Source organism: Danio rerio, chromosome 8 (assembly GCF_049306965.1).
Source record: "Danio rerio strain Tuebingen ecotype United States chromosome 8, GRCz12tu, whole genome shotgun sequence".
NCBI lineage: Eukaryota > Metazoa > Chordata > Actinopteri > Cypriniformes > Danionidae > Danio > Danio rerio.
Window position 1 is genome coordinate 60,776,776 of NC_133183.1, and position 18,028 is coordinate 60,794,803.

Here is an 18,028-nt window from a genome sequence, read left to right on the forward strand (position 1 = left end):
AGCTATAATAAATAAAATGTAGTTTCTAATATCAATGCGTGATGTTGGTTAAGACAAACACTCCATTTATTATGGTAAATCTTCCTTTTATCGCGTGCCGTTGCTTTTATTTAGAACATGATTTAAATGAGCTTTTAGGCTCAATAGTCAGGCTACGTTGGTCCTCAATCTGGCAACCTGTGCTTGAGTGTGTTTTGATCCAGGAATGCAATACCTAGTTCAACCACTGGGTGTCAAACTTACATCCTGCACCTTTAATTCATCCTCACTTCCGTTAAAAAAACAATTTTACACTTGGTATAAAAAAAGTTTCAGAATCTTTTCAGGACAAAAATGTCCTCAATGCGCAGTTTTATCCGCAGTGCCATGTAACTATAAAACAATGCAATATTTGTGGCTGAAGAGACTTAAAAAATGTTAACTCTTACCATTTTTTACTAGATGGTGACTAGATGGTTTTAATAATACTGAAGTATAATAAAAATACTCACTTCATTCCTCTTTTTTTTTGTCTATTATAGGCCCGAGTGTTTTCAAGTCTAACACTACATAAAAAAATATGATTGCCTCAAAATAAATAGTGTTGTTTATCATTGACACATCCAAGACTGCAATTAACAAAGACAAAAATCTGCAAAATAGCATGTTGTGGCTGAAGGATGCTGGCAATGGAGATGAGGATCCACGCACAGTTTTATTAAGTAGTCAGTCAGTCAGGCAGGCAGGCATAGCTGCTTAGAAACAGGAGCAAACAGGTACACACAAGAGAATCCAGAAGCGTAGTCAGGTCATAGGCGAATGCAGGTGGCAGACAACGTAAACAAAAGAACAAGGCAAGGGTCCAACACAGAGAGGCTAAACCAGGAAACTGCTTCGTTATGTTACAGGGTATAAACCAAACAACACTCAGCAATGTGCGTGACAAAGTGAGCAGTCTATAAAGTCTGAGTAATCAGTTCTTGAGCAGCTCCAAGCTGTGTGTGTAATCAATGGAGAACCAGAACAGGTGTGCGTGTTTGATGCCTGGTGGGAGTTGTAGTTCAAATGGTGGAAGAATATTGCGCTGTAGGTAACGATGTCACCTCACAGCAAGAAGGTCGCTGTTTTGAGTCTCGGCTGGGTCAGTTGGCATTTCTGTGTGGAGTTTGCATGTTCTCCACGTGTTGGGTTTCCTCCAGGCGCTCCGGTTTCCCCCACAAGTCTAAAGACATGAGGTGTGGGTGAATTAGGTAAGCTAAATTGGCCGTAGTGTATGTGTGGGATTGAGTGTGTATGGGTGTTTCCCAGTGATGGGTTGCAGCTGGAAGGGCATCTGCTGATATGCTGGCTAAGTTGGTGGTTCATTCCGCTGTGGTGACTCCAGATTAATAAAAGGACTAAGCAGTGAAGAAAAGGAATGAATAAACAAACCACTTTATTTTCATTAACGTAAACAACGATGAATAAATACTGCAATAAATGTGATGTTCATGTTGGTTAATACATCAATTAATATAACCTTATTTTTATCGTATTATACTTATTGAAAAAAATGTAAAACCTATTTTTAAACAAGTAAAATACGGTAAAAATATATTTAAAAAAACAAGGCTTGTGTTTTCCCTAATTTGCACACAGAAGAAATATGATTTGTATTTTCACAATAATAAACAATTACTGTACGTGCGTTTATTTATTACATTTTTTTCCCTGAAACATTTAAAAGTTTGCAAAATATCAATATAATTCTAAATCATAATTGTGACATGATTCTGGAAAAAAAAAACATTTTACTCTAAAATTGATCACAAAAAAATCGTTTATACTTTTTTTTTCTTGTTTTTAAATATTTATAATTAGTTAATTTCCCAGCCCTATTACATTTATAATAGCTGATTTTAAAACAAAGCATTTAGCAAAGGAGTGAACTGGTCACCAATAATAAAAACCAAAAGTTACAAAATATAAAGGCACAATGAACTAGCATTTTCCAACGCAATCTCACAGCAATTCGTAACTTTTTCATTTAGTGGCTAACTCGTATAAACTTGTATGATCTTATTCATACAGTTTAGTAGGAATACTCTTGTCACTTGTATAGTTTTGAATGGAGAAAAACGTATGTTCACATTTGGCGAATGAAGCCCCGCCTTCAGGTAAAGGAGCCAATCAATGATCACTACAGGCTGAAAATTCTTCAGGGGAGGAGTTCTGTCCAGTGTTCTTTACAAAGTTACCAATCCCCCTGGCACTCAAAATATGACTTGCTTCTTGTTTAAATTACTTATATAAAATTAGTTCACAATCCTTAAGATTTTTCTGGAAACTATTTAATTGTTTTATGTTCAATCCACTTAAATCTGTAAAAAAAAAAAAAAATAGGTTAACACAATCGATTTGTGTTGAGTCAACATGAAGGAGTTGTGTGGAACTCTGCGTTTTTTACAATGGGAATCTCAGTGAATACTTGCCTTACAGACAAGAAAATTAAAGCTACATAAAGCTTAAAATCTTGTGTTTTAAACAAACCAACTACACTTGAAAACAAATGTACTCTGGTTTTGTAATCTGTATGCAATGTACAGTATAAGTCCTGCAAATCTCAATGACGGAGATTTTTGTAACTTGTAAACAAGGAGGCCGCTGTCATTTTTGGAGATTTGCCATCAATAATAAGCTGGGAATTACTTCAGAAGACCAAAACAATCAGACAAGACATTATTTTGAGGATGATATTGTGTAAAGCCTGATTTATACTTCTGCGTCAAACACCGGCGTATGCTACGGCGCTGACGCATAGCCCTTCGCCGTGGCCATCGCCGTCACTGACGTGCACCTCTCAAAAAATGTAACTACACGTCGCAACGACGCGTAGCATAAGCTCTGTGATTGGTCGGCTTGGTAGCGCTGACGAGTCTGGGCGGGACTGAGAGGCGCGCGAATGGCGCGACGCCGCGCGAGCGATTGTTTACAAGTGTGGAGTCCCGTGAAGGAGCTCCGGATGGAAAGTTTTGTTTTGTGTTTACCTCATAGTTAAAGTTGTTGCACGTCCGCCGGTTCCTGCCTCAAAATGAGCGAGTTTGAGCCACTTGTACATCCCGGAAGTGTTCAGGAAATGCAAAAAAGTAGCGAAGAAATTGACACAGAGGAACATTTACACCTCACTGCCAACTAGCGTTTCGGAAGTGTTAATGCAGACCGGCAGAGACAGCGCGCAGAAGTATAAATGCACAGCCACGCGCGTTGCCTGCGCCGTGGGTTACGCCGGTCACCTGACGCAGAAGTATAAATCAGGCTTAAGATGTAAACAGAAACTGACATTAAAGGAGGTTGGTGTCATGATCTTGTTTCCTTTGAGTGCGCATTAGATAAAAACAAGCAGACTTTGTGTGTTTTGAACACTATTTGAGACAGTTGTTTAATTTTATTCATGATTCCAAATATGAACGTAAGCTTGGCAAACAGCTTTGGAGAATTTGATGTTTCCCCAGTCAAACAGAACTGCTCAACAAGCGTTTCAAAGATGGCCGCCGAGTGAAATTACTTGCCTTAAAGGAATTTTAGTACGGTTAAGGTTAGGGTTGGGGGGAGGCCACTCTTCAATAATGTTACTTTCTTTATACTAATAAATTCATACAAACTAGTCCCTCGGCAAACAGCTTTGGAGAATTTGAAGTTTCCTCATTCAAACAGACTTGCCCAGGAGGCGTTTCAAAGATGGCCGCCGAGTAAAATTACTTGCCTTAGATGAATTTTTTTTCCCATTCACTTTGAATGGGTGATGTCAGGCGTTGCCAAACTGCATTGTGGATCCGTCGGCACCGCTTCAGAGGCGTTGCTCACTACAGAAGCTGGGACTAGCTCAACTTTTCAAGCGCCCACGGAAGTGTCAGCCAATCAGATCGATGTATGCAAATACACCAGCTCAGACAGTGGCCTATTGATGACTAATTTCATTGGCTGACGCTGCTATGATGATTGCGTCAGCCTCAACTTCAGACACGCCCTCTGTCAAGCGTTGACGCTGAAGCCCCGTGTGAATGGGGCATTAGGGTTGGGGGCAGGCCACTCTTTAAAAATGTAAAATTTTTATACTAATAAAATCGTATGAATTTATACAAATTAGTCACTTAACAAACAGTTTTGGAGAATTTGGTGTTTCCACATTCAAACAAAATTGCCTGAGAGGCGTTTCAAAGATGGCCGCAGAGTGAAGTTAGTTTCCTTGAAAGGAATTTTAGAAGGGTTAAGGTTAGGGTTGTGGGCAGGCCACTTGTCAAAAATGTAACATTTTCATACTAATAAAATCATACGTATTTATACAAATTAGTCACTTGGCAAACTGTTTTGAAGAATTTGATGTTTCCCCATTCAAACAAAACTGCCCGAGATGCATTTCAAAGATGGCCACCAAGTGAAATTACGTGCCTTAAAGGAATCTTAGTAGGATTAAAGTAAGGGTTCGGGGCTGGCCACTCTTTAAAAATGTTACATTTTAATATTAACAAAATCATATGAATTCATACAAATTAGCCACTTGACAAACAGTTTTGTAGAATTCGATGTTTCCACATTCAAACAGAACTGCCTGAGAGGCATTTTAAAGATGGCCGCCATGTAAAATGACTTGCCTTAAAGAAATTTTAGTAGGGTTAAGGTTAGGGTTGGGGGCAGGCCACTCTTTAATAATGTTAGATTTTTATACTAATAAAATTTTATGAATACGTTCAAATTAGTCACTTGGCAAACAGTTTTGGAGAATTTAATGTTTCCACATTCAAACAGAACTGCTTAAGAGGCATTTCAAAGATGGCCGCTGAGTAAAATTGCTTGCCTTAAAGTAATCTTAGTAGAATTAGCCACTTGTCTGACAGTACATAAAATAGTTACGTTTCTTTATGAGATCAGGCTGGATTTTCAGAGAAAATAAACGCAATCTGACAGCAGGAGTAGTGACACAAATACTTGGGCAGCTGTAGTGATAGTAGAACTTGTCAGAGGATATACAGCTCTTCCTGCTCCTCCATACTTCTTCCACGTAACTTGGAGTTCAGCAAGAAAATAGATGTTCAATAGTCACACGTGGCATTTGATACCCTGCAGTTTTCAAAGGAGTTAAAGGGGGCTTTAGGAAAGACTGGCCTGGATCTTTCCCTTTCTCATGTTGGCTGTTTCTCGTCCCTCCACAGCTTCATTGTTTTCCTTCAGCAGCTGCAGCCTTCACCGTTAGACATGGGTCTGTCGTTTCCTAGTTTGATCTCGTCCGGGAAATCATATTTGTCCACCGACTCCTGAAAGTTTATTTATTTCAGTGTTTACGCAAGCAATAAAGTCACTAAACATCTTATGAAAGAATAAATTAGTTAATGATGATAACCTTTATTACTCATCTAAAGTTGAAGTCAGAATTATTAGCCCCCTGTTTATTTTTGTCCCTAATTTCTGTTGAACGGAGAGAAGATTGTTTTCAACACATTTCTAATCATAATAGTTTTAATAACTCATCTCTAATAACTGATTTCTTTTATCTTTGCCATCATGACTAGATTTTTTCAAGATGCTAGTATTCAGCTTAAAGTGACATTTAAAGGCTTAACTAGGTAAATTAAGGCCATGTCCACACTTATGCGTTTTCATTTAAAAACGCATATTTTTGTCTCCGCTTTGCCTTTCCGTTCACACTGAGAGGCGTTTTTAGGAAACAAAAACATATCTTTTTGAAAACGGTCTCCAAAGTGGATGAATTTGAAAACGCTGTTTTCGTGTCGTAGTGTAGACTGTGAAAACGGAGTCTTTCGAAAACGATGATGCGTTTTTTTGTCATGTGACACAGTCATGTTACTAATTTGTTTACTTTAATTTCGTTGTGATCATGATTTTGGTGAGGTCCTTACTGCGAGGGTAAGCAGCGTCATCAGCAGGATACTGTTCTTTAAAGCGGTCCAGTTTATCGGCGTATTTGTTTTGGCACGTCTCCCAGTCTACATTTTCACTCTCTTTTGCAACTTTGTATTCATGTGTTACTCGAAGAAGCAACTCTACTTCATTATCAGTCCATTTAAAAAACTCTGTGCATTTCCTTGACATTTTGCCGCAACGTTTCAAAGAGCCGGAAAGAAAATAAACGTCAGGCGGAAATGACGCTTGCCGAAGCGTCTTACGCTTCACGCATGCGCAGTACAGGTTGAAAGCATTTGTAGTTGTTTCAGTGTGGATGACAAAGTTTTGGAAAACGAATAGAAACGACAGTGTAGACGTGATGCGCTTTTAGAGGAAAACCCCGTTTTCAAATTTATCCGGATTAAGGCTGATTTATACTTCTGCGCCAAACACCGGCGTATGCTACGGCACTGACGCATAGCCCTTCGCACAGCACTGACGTGCACCTCTCAAAAAATGTAACTACACATCGCAACAACGCGTAGCGCAAGCTCTGTGATTGGTCGGCTTGGTACCGCTGACGAGTCGGGGCGGAACCGAGAGCCGCGCGAATGGCGCGAGCGATTGTTTACAAGTGTGGAGTCCCATGAAGGAGCTCCGGATGAAAAGTTTTGTTTTGTGTTTACCTCATAGTTAAAGTTGTTGCACGTCCGCCGGTTCCTGCTTCAAAATGAGCGAGTTTGAGCCACTTGTACATCCAGGAAGTGTTCAGGAAAAGCAAAATTGCAGCGAAGAAACTCGACACAGAGGAAGATTTACACCTCACTGCCAACTAGCGTTTCGGAAGTGTTAATGCAGACCAACAGAGACAGCGCGCAGAAGTATAAATGCACAGCCACGCGCGTTGCATGCGCCGTGGGTTACGCCGGTCACTTGACGCAGAAGTATTAATCAGGCTTTAGTGTAGACATGGCCTAAGAAAGTCATTGTATAACAGTGGTTTGTTCTGTAAACAATCAAATAAAAATATAGCTTAAAGGAGCTAATAATATTGACCTTAAAATAGTTTTTAAAAAGTTAAAAACTGCCTTTATTCTAGCTAAAATAAAACAAATCAGACTTTCTCCAGAAGAAAAAATATTATCAGACATACTGTGAAAATGTCCTTGCTCTGTTAAACATCGTTTGGGAAATGTTTGAAAGACTTTCACAGGAGGGCTAATAATGAATTCTGACTTCAACTGTATGTCATTCAAACACTGTATTACTTACTCTCTTTCGTCAACAACAACAATAACAGTTCTAGAATGTTCTTCTACCTGTTTAAGCGCATTGCGAGCGATGGTCTGGAAGGCCTGTTCCACATTAATGGCTTCTTTGGCGCTGGTCTCAAAATAGGGGATGTTGTTCTTACTCTGACACCACGCTTGTGCTCGCTTTGTCGATACCTGCTCAAAATACAAAGCAAAGTGTTAGGGTGAAATCCTGTAGAGAAAACATGCAAATGCATATATGCAAATTACATATGGCAAACAAGTTCATATGGCGAGGCAGTGGCGCAGTAGGTAGTGATGTCGCCTCACAGCAAGAAGGTCGCTGGTTCGAACCTCGGCTCAGTTGGCGTTTCTGTGTGGAGTTTGCATGTTCTCCCTGCGCTCGCGTGGGTTTCCTCCGGGTGCTCCGGTTTCCCCCACAGTCCAAAGACATGCGGTACAGGTGAAATGGGTAGACTAAATTGTCCGTAGTGTGTGAGTTTGTGTGTGTGGATGTTTCCCAGGGATGGGTTGTGGCTTTAAGTGCATCCGCTGCGTAAAAACTTGCTGGATAAGTTGGCGGTTCATTCCACTGTGGCGACCCCGGACTAATTAAGGGACTAAGCCGACAAGAAAATGAATGAATGAAACAAGTTCATATATATCATTCATTCATTCATTTTCTTTTCGGCTTAGTCCCTTTATTAGTCCGGGGTCGCCACAGCGGAATGAACCGCCAACTTATCCAGCACGCTTTTACGCAGCGGATGGGGCTAATAATTCTGACTTCAGCTGTAAGTGAATAATGTGTTTTGGATTTGGGGGAAATGTTGACGTTTTCATCGTCTCCTACTGACCTGTCGGTTGTCCAGGTCGATTTTGTTGCCCAGCACAACAAAGGGGAAGTTCTCCGGGTCGCTTGTACTGGCCTGAATGAGAAACTCGTCCCTCCAGCTGTCCAGAGTCTTAAACGTGGTGGGCGCCGTGACATCGTACACCAGCACACAACAGTCCGCCCCTCTGTAGAAGGCCACGCCCAGAGACTGAAACCGCTCCTGACCGGCTGTGTCCCAAATCTACAGGCACAAACAACATCGTTACATTAACTCCGCATGAACCGGAAGCTGCGACCATTTTTTAAATTTCATGTTGAGTCGCAGTTCCTAGAAAAAGGAAGTAATAAATGTGAAAACAGTGGGCGTGGCTTATTTGAGCACTAGTGTTGTGTTTAAAATGTGCTATAAAAACTCATAATTCAGCAGCGTATTCATTCATTTTTTTCAGCTTAGTCCCTTTTTTATGCCACAGTGGAATGAACCGCCAACTTATCCAGCATAAGTTTTACACAGCAGATGCCCTTCCAGTTTAAACCCAGTACTGGGAAACACCCATACACATTCACACACACTATGGCCCACTTAGTTTATTCAATTCACCTATAGCACATGTGTTTGGACTGTTGGGGAAACCCGAGCACCCGGAGCAAACAAGGGGAGAACATGCCAACTCCACACATAAATGCCAACTGACCCAGCCGAGGCTCAAACCAGTGACCTTCTTGCTGTGAGGCGATCGTGCTATCCACTGCGCCACCGTGACGCCCAGCACAGTATTCATCATTTAAAAATAATAATTTGGGGAGTCACTTCTTTGCCAATGATTTCCCAAGTGCTGCTTGTCTAGGCATCTACATCACATGACCAGTCAAACAGGTTACGACATTCACTGACAAGTAAACATGAACTGTGCATGTGGAGAAAATACCACGGGGATTACCAGACGTCACTAAATGTGACTTTTTTTCTCACATGACCACTGAAGGATGAGAGAAACATTTGCATGAGAATGAATGATTGGCTGCGAGTTTATTACACAGAACTTTAACCACATCACATGACTGCTGTCAGGCTTTGTTCACAAAATAATGGTTGTTAAGGAAATTACATCATCTGCCAAACAGGCTGGCCTCTTGTATTTGATCAGCAGATTTAAAAAGGTATATTTAATAGGTAAAATCACTGTTATTATATTGCTATAAGCATGGAAGGATAAAATTGGCTTTTTTTTTTTTAAATAAATATTATAATTCACTAAATGAGACAAAATAGTCAAAATGTTCATTCTGTATGTCCTATGTTGCATAAAAAATCCTTTTGATGCTTTAATTTTTTTTTTTATTACAAGTGAAAATTATTAGACATACAGTTGAATTTATATGCCCCAGTTGAATATACTGTACAGTTGAATTATTTTCCCCCCTTTGAATTTTTTTCTTTTTCTTTTTTAAATATTTCCTAAATGATGTTTAACAGAGCAAGGAGATTTCCACAGTATGTCTGATAATATTTTTTCTTCTGGAGAAAGTCTTATTTATTTTATTTCGGTTAGGATAAAAGCAGTTTTTAATTTTTTAAACACCATTTTAAGGTCAAAATTATTAGCCCCTTTAAGCTACTTTTTTCCGACTGTCTACAGAACAAACCATCGTTATACAATAACTTGCCTAATTCCCCTAACCTGCCTAGTTAACCTAATTAACCTAGTTAAGCCTTTAAATGTCACTTTAAGCTGTATAGAGGTGTCTTGAAAAATATCTAGTAAAATATTATTTACAGTCATGATGGCAAAGATAAAAGAAATCAGTTATTAGAAATGAGTTAATAAAACTATTATGATTAGAAATGTGCTGAAAAAATCTTCTCTCAGTTAAACAGAGATCGGGGAAAAAAATAAACAGTGGGGCTAATAATTGTGACTTCAACTATGTGTGTATATATATTTTTTTAGTTGGCGGTTCATTCCATTGTGGCGACCCCTGATGAATAAAGGGATCAAGCTGAAGGAAAATAAATGAGTATGTTTCAGTACAACGGCTTACACAAACGTAATAATATTATCGCAGTTATCTGACCTGAAGTTAAACTTAATTTCCTTTTTTTTGTATTTTTTGAAGTTCGACCCAGACATTTGCTTTTGAGAGATCCACAGTTATTATACTGTTGTAAGCATGTAACTACTGATGCTGATTTCGTATGTCCTGAGTAACATGAAAAAAAAAACTTTTGATACCTTAATTTCTCAATGAATATTTAGTATTTAACTAAAAAATCAAGTAAATTTTTTTAATTTTAAATATTTTTTTCACATATTCATGCATACATACATACATACATACAAAACTATAAATAAATATATATATATATATATATATATATATATATATATATATATATATATATATATATATATATATATATATCAAACATAATTTTTTAATGAATCATTTTATTAAAAAAAACTACTAATACAATATACACAGTGTATATAATACTAATAATACACAGTTGAAGTCAGATATATTACCCCCCCCCCCCCAAATAATTAGCCCCCTGTTTATTTTTTCCCAATTTCTGTTTAACACATTTCTAAGCATAATAGTTTTAACTCATCTCTTATAACTGATTTCTTTTATCTTTGCCATGATGACAGTAAATCATATTTGACTAGATATTTTTCAAGACACTTGTATACAGTTTAAAGTGACATTTAAAGGCTTAACTGGGTTAATTAAGTTAACTAGGCAGGTTATGGTGATTAGGCAAGTTATTGTATAACGATGGTCTCTGATTGTTCTGTAGACAGTCGAAAAAAAATATATAGCTTAAAGGGGCTAATAATTTTGACCTTAAAATTGTTCATAAAAAATGTAAAACTGCTTTTATTCTAGCCGAAATAAAACAAATAAGACTTTCTCCAGAAGAAAAAATATTATAGGAAATACTGTGAAAATATCCTTGCTCTCTTAAACATAATTTAGGAAATATTTAAAAATTTAAAAATCTAATAATAACTGTATATATATTGAAAGAAACCACTAATTATTTTATTATTTTTAAACCATTGCTTACACAAACTAAATGAAAATAATATTAACACATTTATTTGACCTAAGGGTAAACTTTTGTATTAAATGATGAAGTACGACCCAGACATTTCTTTTCGAGATATGTGCGCGTTTATTTTGTTGTTATATTCTAAATATAAAAAAAATACATTTCTTTTTTATCAATTATTATTATCCATAAACAGTCAATATTGTAGGGTAAGCTAATAATTCACTTGATAAACAACCAGGTCTAATATATAAAATGTATTGAAAAATGGAAACAGTAATGTTTTATAACATAATGAATGCGTAACACTAAAATAATGGTCCATTAATTAATGTTAATGTATTTATTCACATGATCAAACAATTACTAATGCATTTATTATGGTATTTATTCATCTTTGTAAATGTTAGTTAAAGTTATTGAAGCTAAATACTGTTTGTTTGTTCATGTTAACTCACTTTGCCATTAACTAATGTTAACAGGCTCAACTTTGGGTTGGTGTTACCGATAAATGCATTCATGGTCACTTTTAAACAACTAATTTCATCCTTGCTGAATGAAGCTACTGATCTCCTTCCACAAAAAGCCAATTCCAAAACTGCGGAACGGCTGATTAAATATACATGAATGCAAACCTGCATGGTCACCAGTCTGTCGTCCACCATCACCTCCTTTGTCAGAAAGTCTGCACCAATGGTGGCCTTATACTGATTACTGAACTTATTATTCACATACTGGTTCATCAAAGAGGTCTTCCCAACTCTGCCAAAGACAAACAAGACAAATAAAATTAAGTGAACAATATTTTAATGACATTTGAGGTCAACATACTCCTTTTTTTAAGACATTAAAGTTTAATATTGTGTGTATTTGACCTGTGTGACAGTGTAAATGATCTGTAAAGTGCAGATTAATGGACTCCTAATAAAAAGAAGTTATCAAAGCTGCATAACATAGATGAAGAAACAAGTAAAAGCCATAATATTTCCAACCCAGGCTCATTCTGAAAACGTAGTCCAGCGGACGTTTCTGGAGACCGCGAAATACGTCCCGGGAGGTACGTATGGCTGCATTTAATTTTTTTAAGCGAACGATACAGGGCGGTATGACGCCGTTCCCTTTCGCGCTTGCCGGCTGACCGCTTACCTCCGTGTGGAGGGCTTTCCCGCTGTAGTCAGTTTGTATGGTCAGCTCATCATGTGCGTGGGCGGACTTCAGATACAGAGAGGAGGAGTTGACAAAGGCGTCCGGGTTCGAGTTGGGGGAAGAGCGGTTCCAGAAACCAGGTAAGACAAAAACAGAATCCAAAAAATAAAGCGAACGAGTTCATAACAGGGTGAGAACGTGGTGAAATCCGAAAACGTGGTAAAAAAAAAAAAAAACAGACGAGGGCTTTTCTTTTTCTAGACGGCTTTTCTAAATTGTTGCTCGGGTTTAGGGAAGTGAGCGGGCAGGCGGGTCAATCCAACCCGGGCTCATTGTGGAAACGTAGCCCCGCGGACGTTTCTGCGGACTGCGATTTACGTCCCGGGAGGTACGTATTCGAGCATTTTTTTTGTTTTCGCGGATCCGCGAGAGGCCGCTGTGTGCTCTTTTTCGCTGTTCTCGCGCGAAAAGCCGCCAGATCGGGGGGAAAAAAAAAAGCAAAAGCCCTCGTCTTCGATTTCGACCGCGTTTTCGTATCCCGCCGCGTTCTCGCCCTTATTTTTCGGATTCCGTTTTTCGTCTTACCTGATTTCCGGAACCTGCTGTTCCCCGGACTCGATCCCAGTCGTCGTCCACCGCGGTCGGCTCCTCCTCCTCCTTGTCCGGGGCCTCCGCTCCGCCGACGCAACGCTGTGAGCTAGGCGGAAAAACTGATTGCGTCGGGAATGCCCTACACTCGGAGGCAAGCCGTCGGCCAGCGAGCGCGAAGAGGAGGGGCGGAGTGGCGCCACACCGCCCCGCAGCGTTCGCTCGAAAAAAAACAAACGCGGCCTTTACGTACCTCCGGCCACGTAAATCGCGGTCTCCAGAAACGTCCGCGGGGCTACGTTTCCAGAATGAGCTTGGGTTGGGTCAATCTGTAAAACTGGTTGGGTTCAGGGAAGGAGGAGGGTGGGTCAGCCGATTGGCCGGTCGCGCAGTCAATCATCAGACAGCGGCCTCTGGTGGGTTGACGCAAGAACAGCGCGAGTGCGAACGGCACTCGTGAGAGACGTTCGAGATGCGAAAAAGCACACACAGCAGCCTCAGGCGGATTCGCGAAAACAAAAACTGCACAAATACGTACCTCCCGGGACGTATTTCGCGGTCTCCAGAAACGTCCGCTGGACTACGTTTTCAGAATGAGCCTGGGTTGAATATTTCAATTTGTGGAACATTCCAGCAATTCAGGCAGGTAGGAAAGGAGTGTATAATGCTGGTGCAGTTCTAGCTCGATTAAAACTGCTAGGATTCAGTTTATTTAAGGTCAGTCTTATGCAAATGTCATTGATCCACTAAAGATTCCTTACTGTCAGAAATGAGTCATTAAAGCAGGGGTCACCAATCTCGGTCCTGGAGGGCCGATGTCCCTGCAGGGTTTAGCTCCAACTTGCCTCAACACACCTGCCTGGATGTTTCAAGTATACCTAGTAAGACCTTGATTAGCTTGTTCAGGTGTGTTTGATTAGGGTTGGAGCTAAAATCTGCAGGACACCGGCCCTCCAGGAGCAAGTTTGGTGACCCCTGCATTAAAGAAACATACTACTTTAAAACAATAAAGGCTTATTAGCAATAGCCTAAATAAAAAGTCACCGTAGAGTTACAGTTGAGTTCGAGTTTCTACTCTTTTTGAATCTGATCTCTGGATCTAGCAGCAGCACTTTTAGCTTAGCTTAGCTTAAATCATTTCTTTCTGTGTTTACAAGTGCTCTGGAAGAGCTTATATTCAGATATGATATTGGTTTTCACTCAATCACAACAAACTGGGCCAACTAACCAATCAGAGCAGATCAAGCTTCCAGAAAGGCGGAGTTTGGAGAAAACAAATCCTTGAACCAGCTGTTTTAGACGCTAGATAAATAAATAAAAGTGTTGATGCTGCGATTAATATTATGATAAAATGAAAGAGCTTCTGGGCAAGGTGGCGACGCAGTGGTTAGCACCATCGCCTTACAGCATGAAGGTCGCTGGTTTGAGTCCCAGCTGGGTCAGTTGGCATTTCTGTGTAGAGTTTGCATGTGCAGTGTTGGCGTGGGTTTCCTCCGGGTGCTCTGGTTTCCCCCACAGCCCAAACACATGCACTATGGGTGAATTAAAGAAACTTGGCCGTAGTGTATGAGTGTGAATGAGTGTTTGTGGATGTCTCAAGAGTACTAGGTTGAAACATATGCTGGATAAGTTGGCGGTTCATTCCGCTGTGGTGACTTCAGATGAATAAAGGGACTAAGCCGAAGGAAAATGAATGACGGAGTTTCTTTGTGAACGTATTGTAGTACCCTTCAAAATAGCAGCACTGTAGAGGCTCTTTAACAGTAATAAGTGATCCAGTAGTGTTCAAAGTTACTGTGATTGTCCATCAGCAGTGACTGAGCAGATTCTGTGAGTTATGTCACACTGATAGCGTCTATGCATGTGCAGCTGCTTTGAATATACATTAAAAGGACAAAGTGTCACTGCTGATAAGCAATTGGCAGAAGCAACTGATTAAAACAATCTAAACGTCACTGATACTGCAGGAATGCTGAACAAAACACTTACCCAGAATCCCCTAGGATGATCACTTTGAGGAGGACCTTTTTACGGGAAGCCATGTTGTGTGGAAGGACACTGCTAAGAAGAAAAGGATATTAGAGGTGGACAGTCGTTTAATTAACGCAGGTAAACCTCAACTGTAACCACTATTTCCGTCATACTGTAATTTAAATCAGCAAATATATATATATATATATATATATTTAAATAACAAATGTAATTATTAGACTTATGAAGGGGTGATTGATGTACTGCGATCCTTCACAAATGCAGATGTTTATATTGTAAAGCAGCATGGTTGTTTCAAAATACAGGCTTGTGGCTGTTTACACTTTATGAGCCAATGACTTACTCCATATAAGTAATATGCATATTTAAATGCATGATATTATCATTTTAATTTAAGCTTCAGAAACAGAATTAGTTGATGAAAATAACAAATGCTATTTAATATTAAAGGATTAGATGGAATACAGACACAAACACACACACACACATACACATTACATGGCATTATAGAGGCTGTAAGAAATAACAATTAACATATTACATTATTATTACAACATATTACATTATATATCATATTACAAACTAACAATAAACATATTACATTTATATATATATATATTGCAAAATGAAAGCTCATAATTTACATAATTGTATTAGTAATATTTAAACTTGCCCTGTTTTAAAGCAGTTAAAAGAAAGTTAATAGATATTATTAGACTAATTCATCATTGGTTTAGTTTCTTTTTTGAATCTTTTTATTTAAGATTTTTCAATATATATATATATATATATATATATATATATATATATATATATATATATAATTAAACCCCTTACACATGAGGGGATACATAAAATAAAATTAAAAAAATATCAAGAAATAATAATAATAATAAAACAATTAAAGGATATTAATAATATAAAATAAATAAAAGGTATTGCCGTCATAATTACTTACAGGGGATACATTTGTACATCAAGTTACATGGTGTTGCATTGTAGTTACATCCAATTACAGTGATAATAGGTTAAGTAACCTCTAAATATACATATCTAAATATGTCATGAAACTTTTCCACGTCTTCAGAAAAACATCAGTCTTCATTTGTAGACATGCAGTCATTTTTTTCCCATTATATAAACCTGTTTAAGTGTCTGAATCCACTGAGCCACCTTTGGAGATCTTCTTCCATCCAATGTACTGTTATCATTTTTTTTTTTTGTAACCAGTAATAATATCCTTAGGACGAATCTTGTTTCTTCATTAAATATTTCATTAGGCAGTGCTCGGAGTTAGCACATAACTGAATCGAGGGGTATTTCTGCATCTAATATCTATTTTCTTTTTTTGAACATTTTTCCAAAATTTTTGAATCTTAGGACAGTCCCAAAAAATGAGGGTAATATGATCTCCAATTTTACCACATTTTCTCCAACACAAAGCCACAGATGGTCCTTTTATATATGTAGATATTACAAAAGGAGTATTAAAGTACCTCATTTTTACTTTCCAATCGAATTATTTCCATAATTGACTTTTAAATTCTTTATTGATTTAGTTTGTTTTTACAGAAACAGATGCTTATGATTAGGAATAAACTATATTTGCTAATAAATTGGAAAAAGCAGTGATGACTGTACACCTTCAGCATTCATGCAGTGACAGAAGTACACAGAATGCATGTGATTCGGTGAGTCATGTGACGTCACTGTGGTAAAGACATGGCAGTAACATTGTAATAAATGCATTACTGAACGTATTTCAGTGAGTATTACAGAAGTGAAAACCACAAAGCTACTGTATATGTACCACAAACTCTGTTTTGTGTGACCAATAACTTTGTGTAGCATAACATGGTATGATGACACAAACACACTGACCTAGCATTCATTTACATATACTCAGAATTTGCTAAATCATAACAGCCCATATGGCAGTAAATTGCGCATTATTTTACGCAGCAATCTCCTTGAGAGGTTTTGAGAGAAAAACAAAGAGTCAGAGAGACATACCTTCAACTCTTCGCGTTTACCGTCGCAGCTGTCCGAATCTTCTCAAAAGCGGTTCAACACAAAACCACCAATGTTCTGCTGCTCCAGATGCACATCAGCTGTTGAAGAGCAGTATGTGTTTCCTCCTGGCAGAACAGGACATGACTGGAGTCACAAGGGACTGACGCAAAATACTGATGATCGAATCGCGAGCGCGTTTTGTTTATTGATTCATTCGAACCGACTCGAATGAGATTTGAATTGTTGACCGTAATTCCAAACTATATGAAGAAGGCAACGCTGTAAATACGTTTAACAACACAAATGTAGATATTATAAACAATGTGTGCGCTTAAATGTATTTTACTACGAAATTAGTTGTTTCAAGCGAACTGTTTGGAATGTTCGAACGAGCCGATTCGTTCAAATGATTCGGACTTTACATTGCAAGGAAAAGCCCCTGCTTCCTCGTTCTCGAACGACTCCAAGATGGCGAGAAGGAAAAATGGATCAAACCACTTTAGGACAACTTAACTTAGTTTGTACATTATTACCATTTTTTATGTATTTGTTTTCTCTTCATAAATCAAATGTATGTTTATATTATACAATTTTAATTATTATTTTTTAAGAAAGCTAATATTGAAGAAAGCTATTTCATACTATCAAAGGGCTGCCCCCTATACATCTTGTTTTGATGTACTTTAGGGGGGATCAATTGTTAATTAGGGGAATCAATCCCCCCCCCAATTTGTTTTGTACAACATGAAGGAATTGCTTGTATTTAACTTTTTAAATTTGTTTTCTCTTCTGACAATTTATTTGTGTTAAATTTAAGCTAACAAATTAAATTTAGTAATGTTCAATTTAATTTGTTTGTTTAAATTCAGCTCAAATAAATTATTTACAACCACTTACCTTTATCTTTGAATCATTTTTTTCACTAGTACAGATATATATTTTTTTTATTTCTCTTGCAGAGATATTCTGATACATTTATAAAATGTCCATCCATAATTCGTTATAATCCTAAATTTTATAAAGTGGATTAAATTAATAAGGTGGCCAATTTAATGAAGTTACAAAACATTCAATTTAAACGTGCGAATGTGTATATGATCAAATTTAAAGGGGAAAGACACACTCAAAAATTACTTTTGCTGCTTGTTCAATCGAATTATTTAAAATGAGATGAAACAACACAATTGCTTTAATAGAAGTGTTTTTTGGGGGGGATAACTTAATTGTTTTATGTTCAATCTACTTACATTTCTAAAATTTATTAAGTTAACGTAATCGATTTGT

At 37.9% G+C, this 18,028-nt stretch overlaps 2 protein-coding genes across 11 annotated transcripts in view; one reads left to right on the plus strand and one right to left on the minus strand.

Annotated features, from left to right (window-relative positions):
* Positions 1-1,396: 1,396 nt before the first annotated feature.
* rab7b (RAB7b, member RAS oncogene family) lies at positions 1,397-16,890 on the minus strand. Of its 5 annotated transcripts, none has more exons than XM_005167363.6 (6): positions 16,745-16,890; positions 14,729-14,797; positions 11,641-11,767; positions 7,970-8,188; positions 7,179-7,307; positions 1,397-5,270 (listed from the first exon to the last, which is right to left on the minus strand). In XM_005167363.6, the coding sequence occupies exons 2-6, from the start codon at positions 14,779-14,781 to the stop codon at positions 5,184-5,186; spliced, it is 615 nt and encodes a 204-aa protein (XP_005167420.1). In that variant the 5' UTR covers positions 14,782-14,797; positions 16,745-16,890; the 3' UTR covers positions 1,397-5,183. The 5 variants fall into 5 exon arrangements, with proteins under 5 accessions (XP_005167420.1, XP_073765416.1, XP_073765415.1 ...); NM_001002178.1 differs by having other exon boundaries at positions 4,726-5,270; positions 14,729-14,800; positions 16,745-16,856; XM_073909315.1 differs by lacking the exon at positions 7,970-8,188.
* The window catches only part of si:dkey-32e23.4, a 51,242-nt gene continuing 45,288 nt past the window's right edge, over positions 12,075-18,028 (plus strand). For 2 of the 6 annotated variants that reach the window (XM_021478503.3, XM_073911243.1), the window contains exon 1: positions 14,750-14,848. Coding sequence is in view for 2 of the 6 variants with exons in the window: in XM_073911241.1 (XP_073767342.1) it covers positions 12,189-12,291 (103 nt within the window). In the remaining 4 variants the exon portion in view is untranslated. Of the gene's footprint in view, positions 12,292-14,749; positions 14,849-17,164; positions 17,266-18,028 lie in introns of those variants that run through there. The other 4 variants (XM_073911241.1, XM_073911240.1, XM_073911244.1 and 1 more) reach the window with 4 other exon arrangements.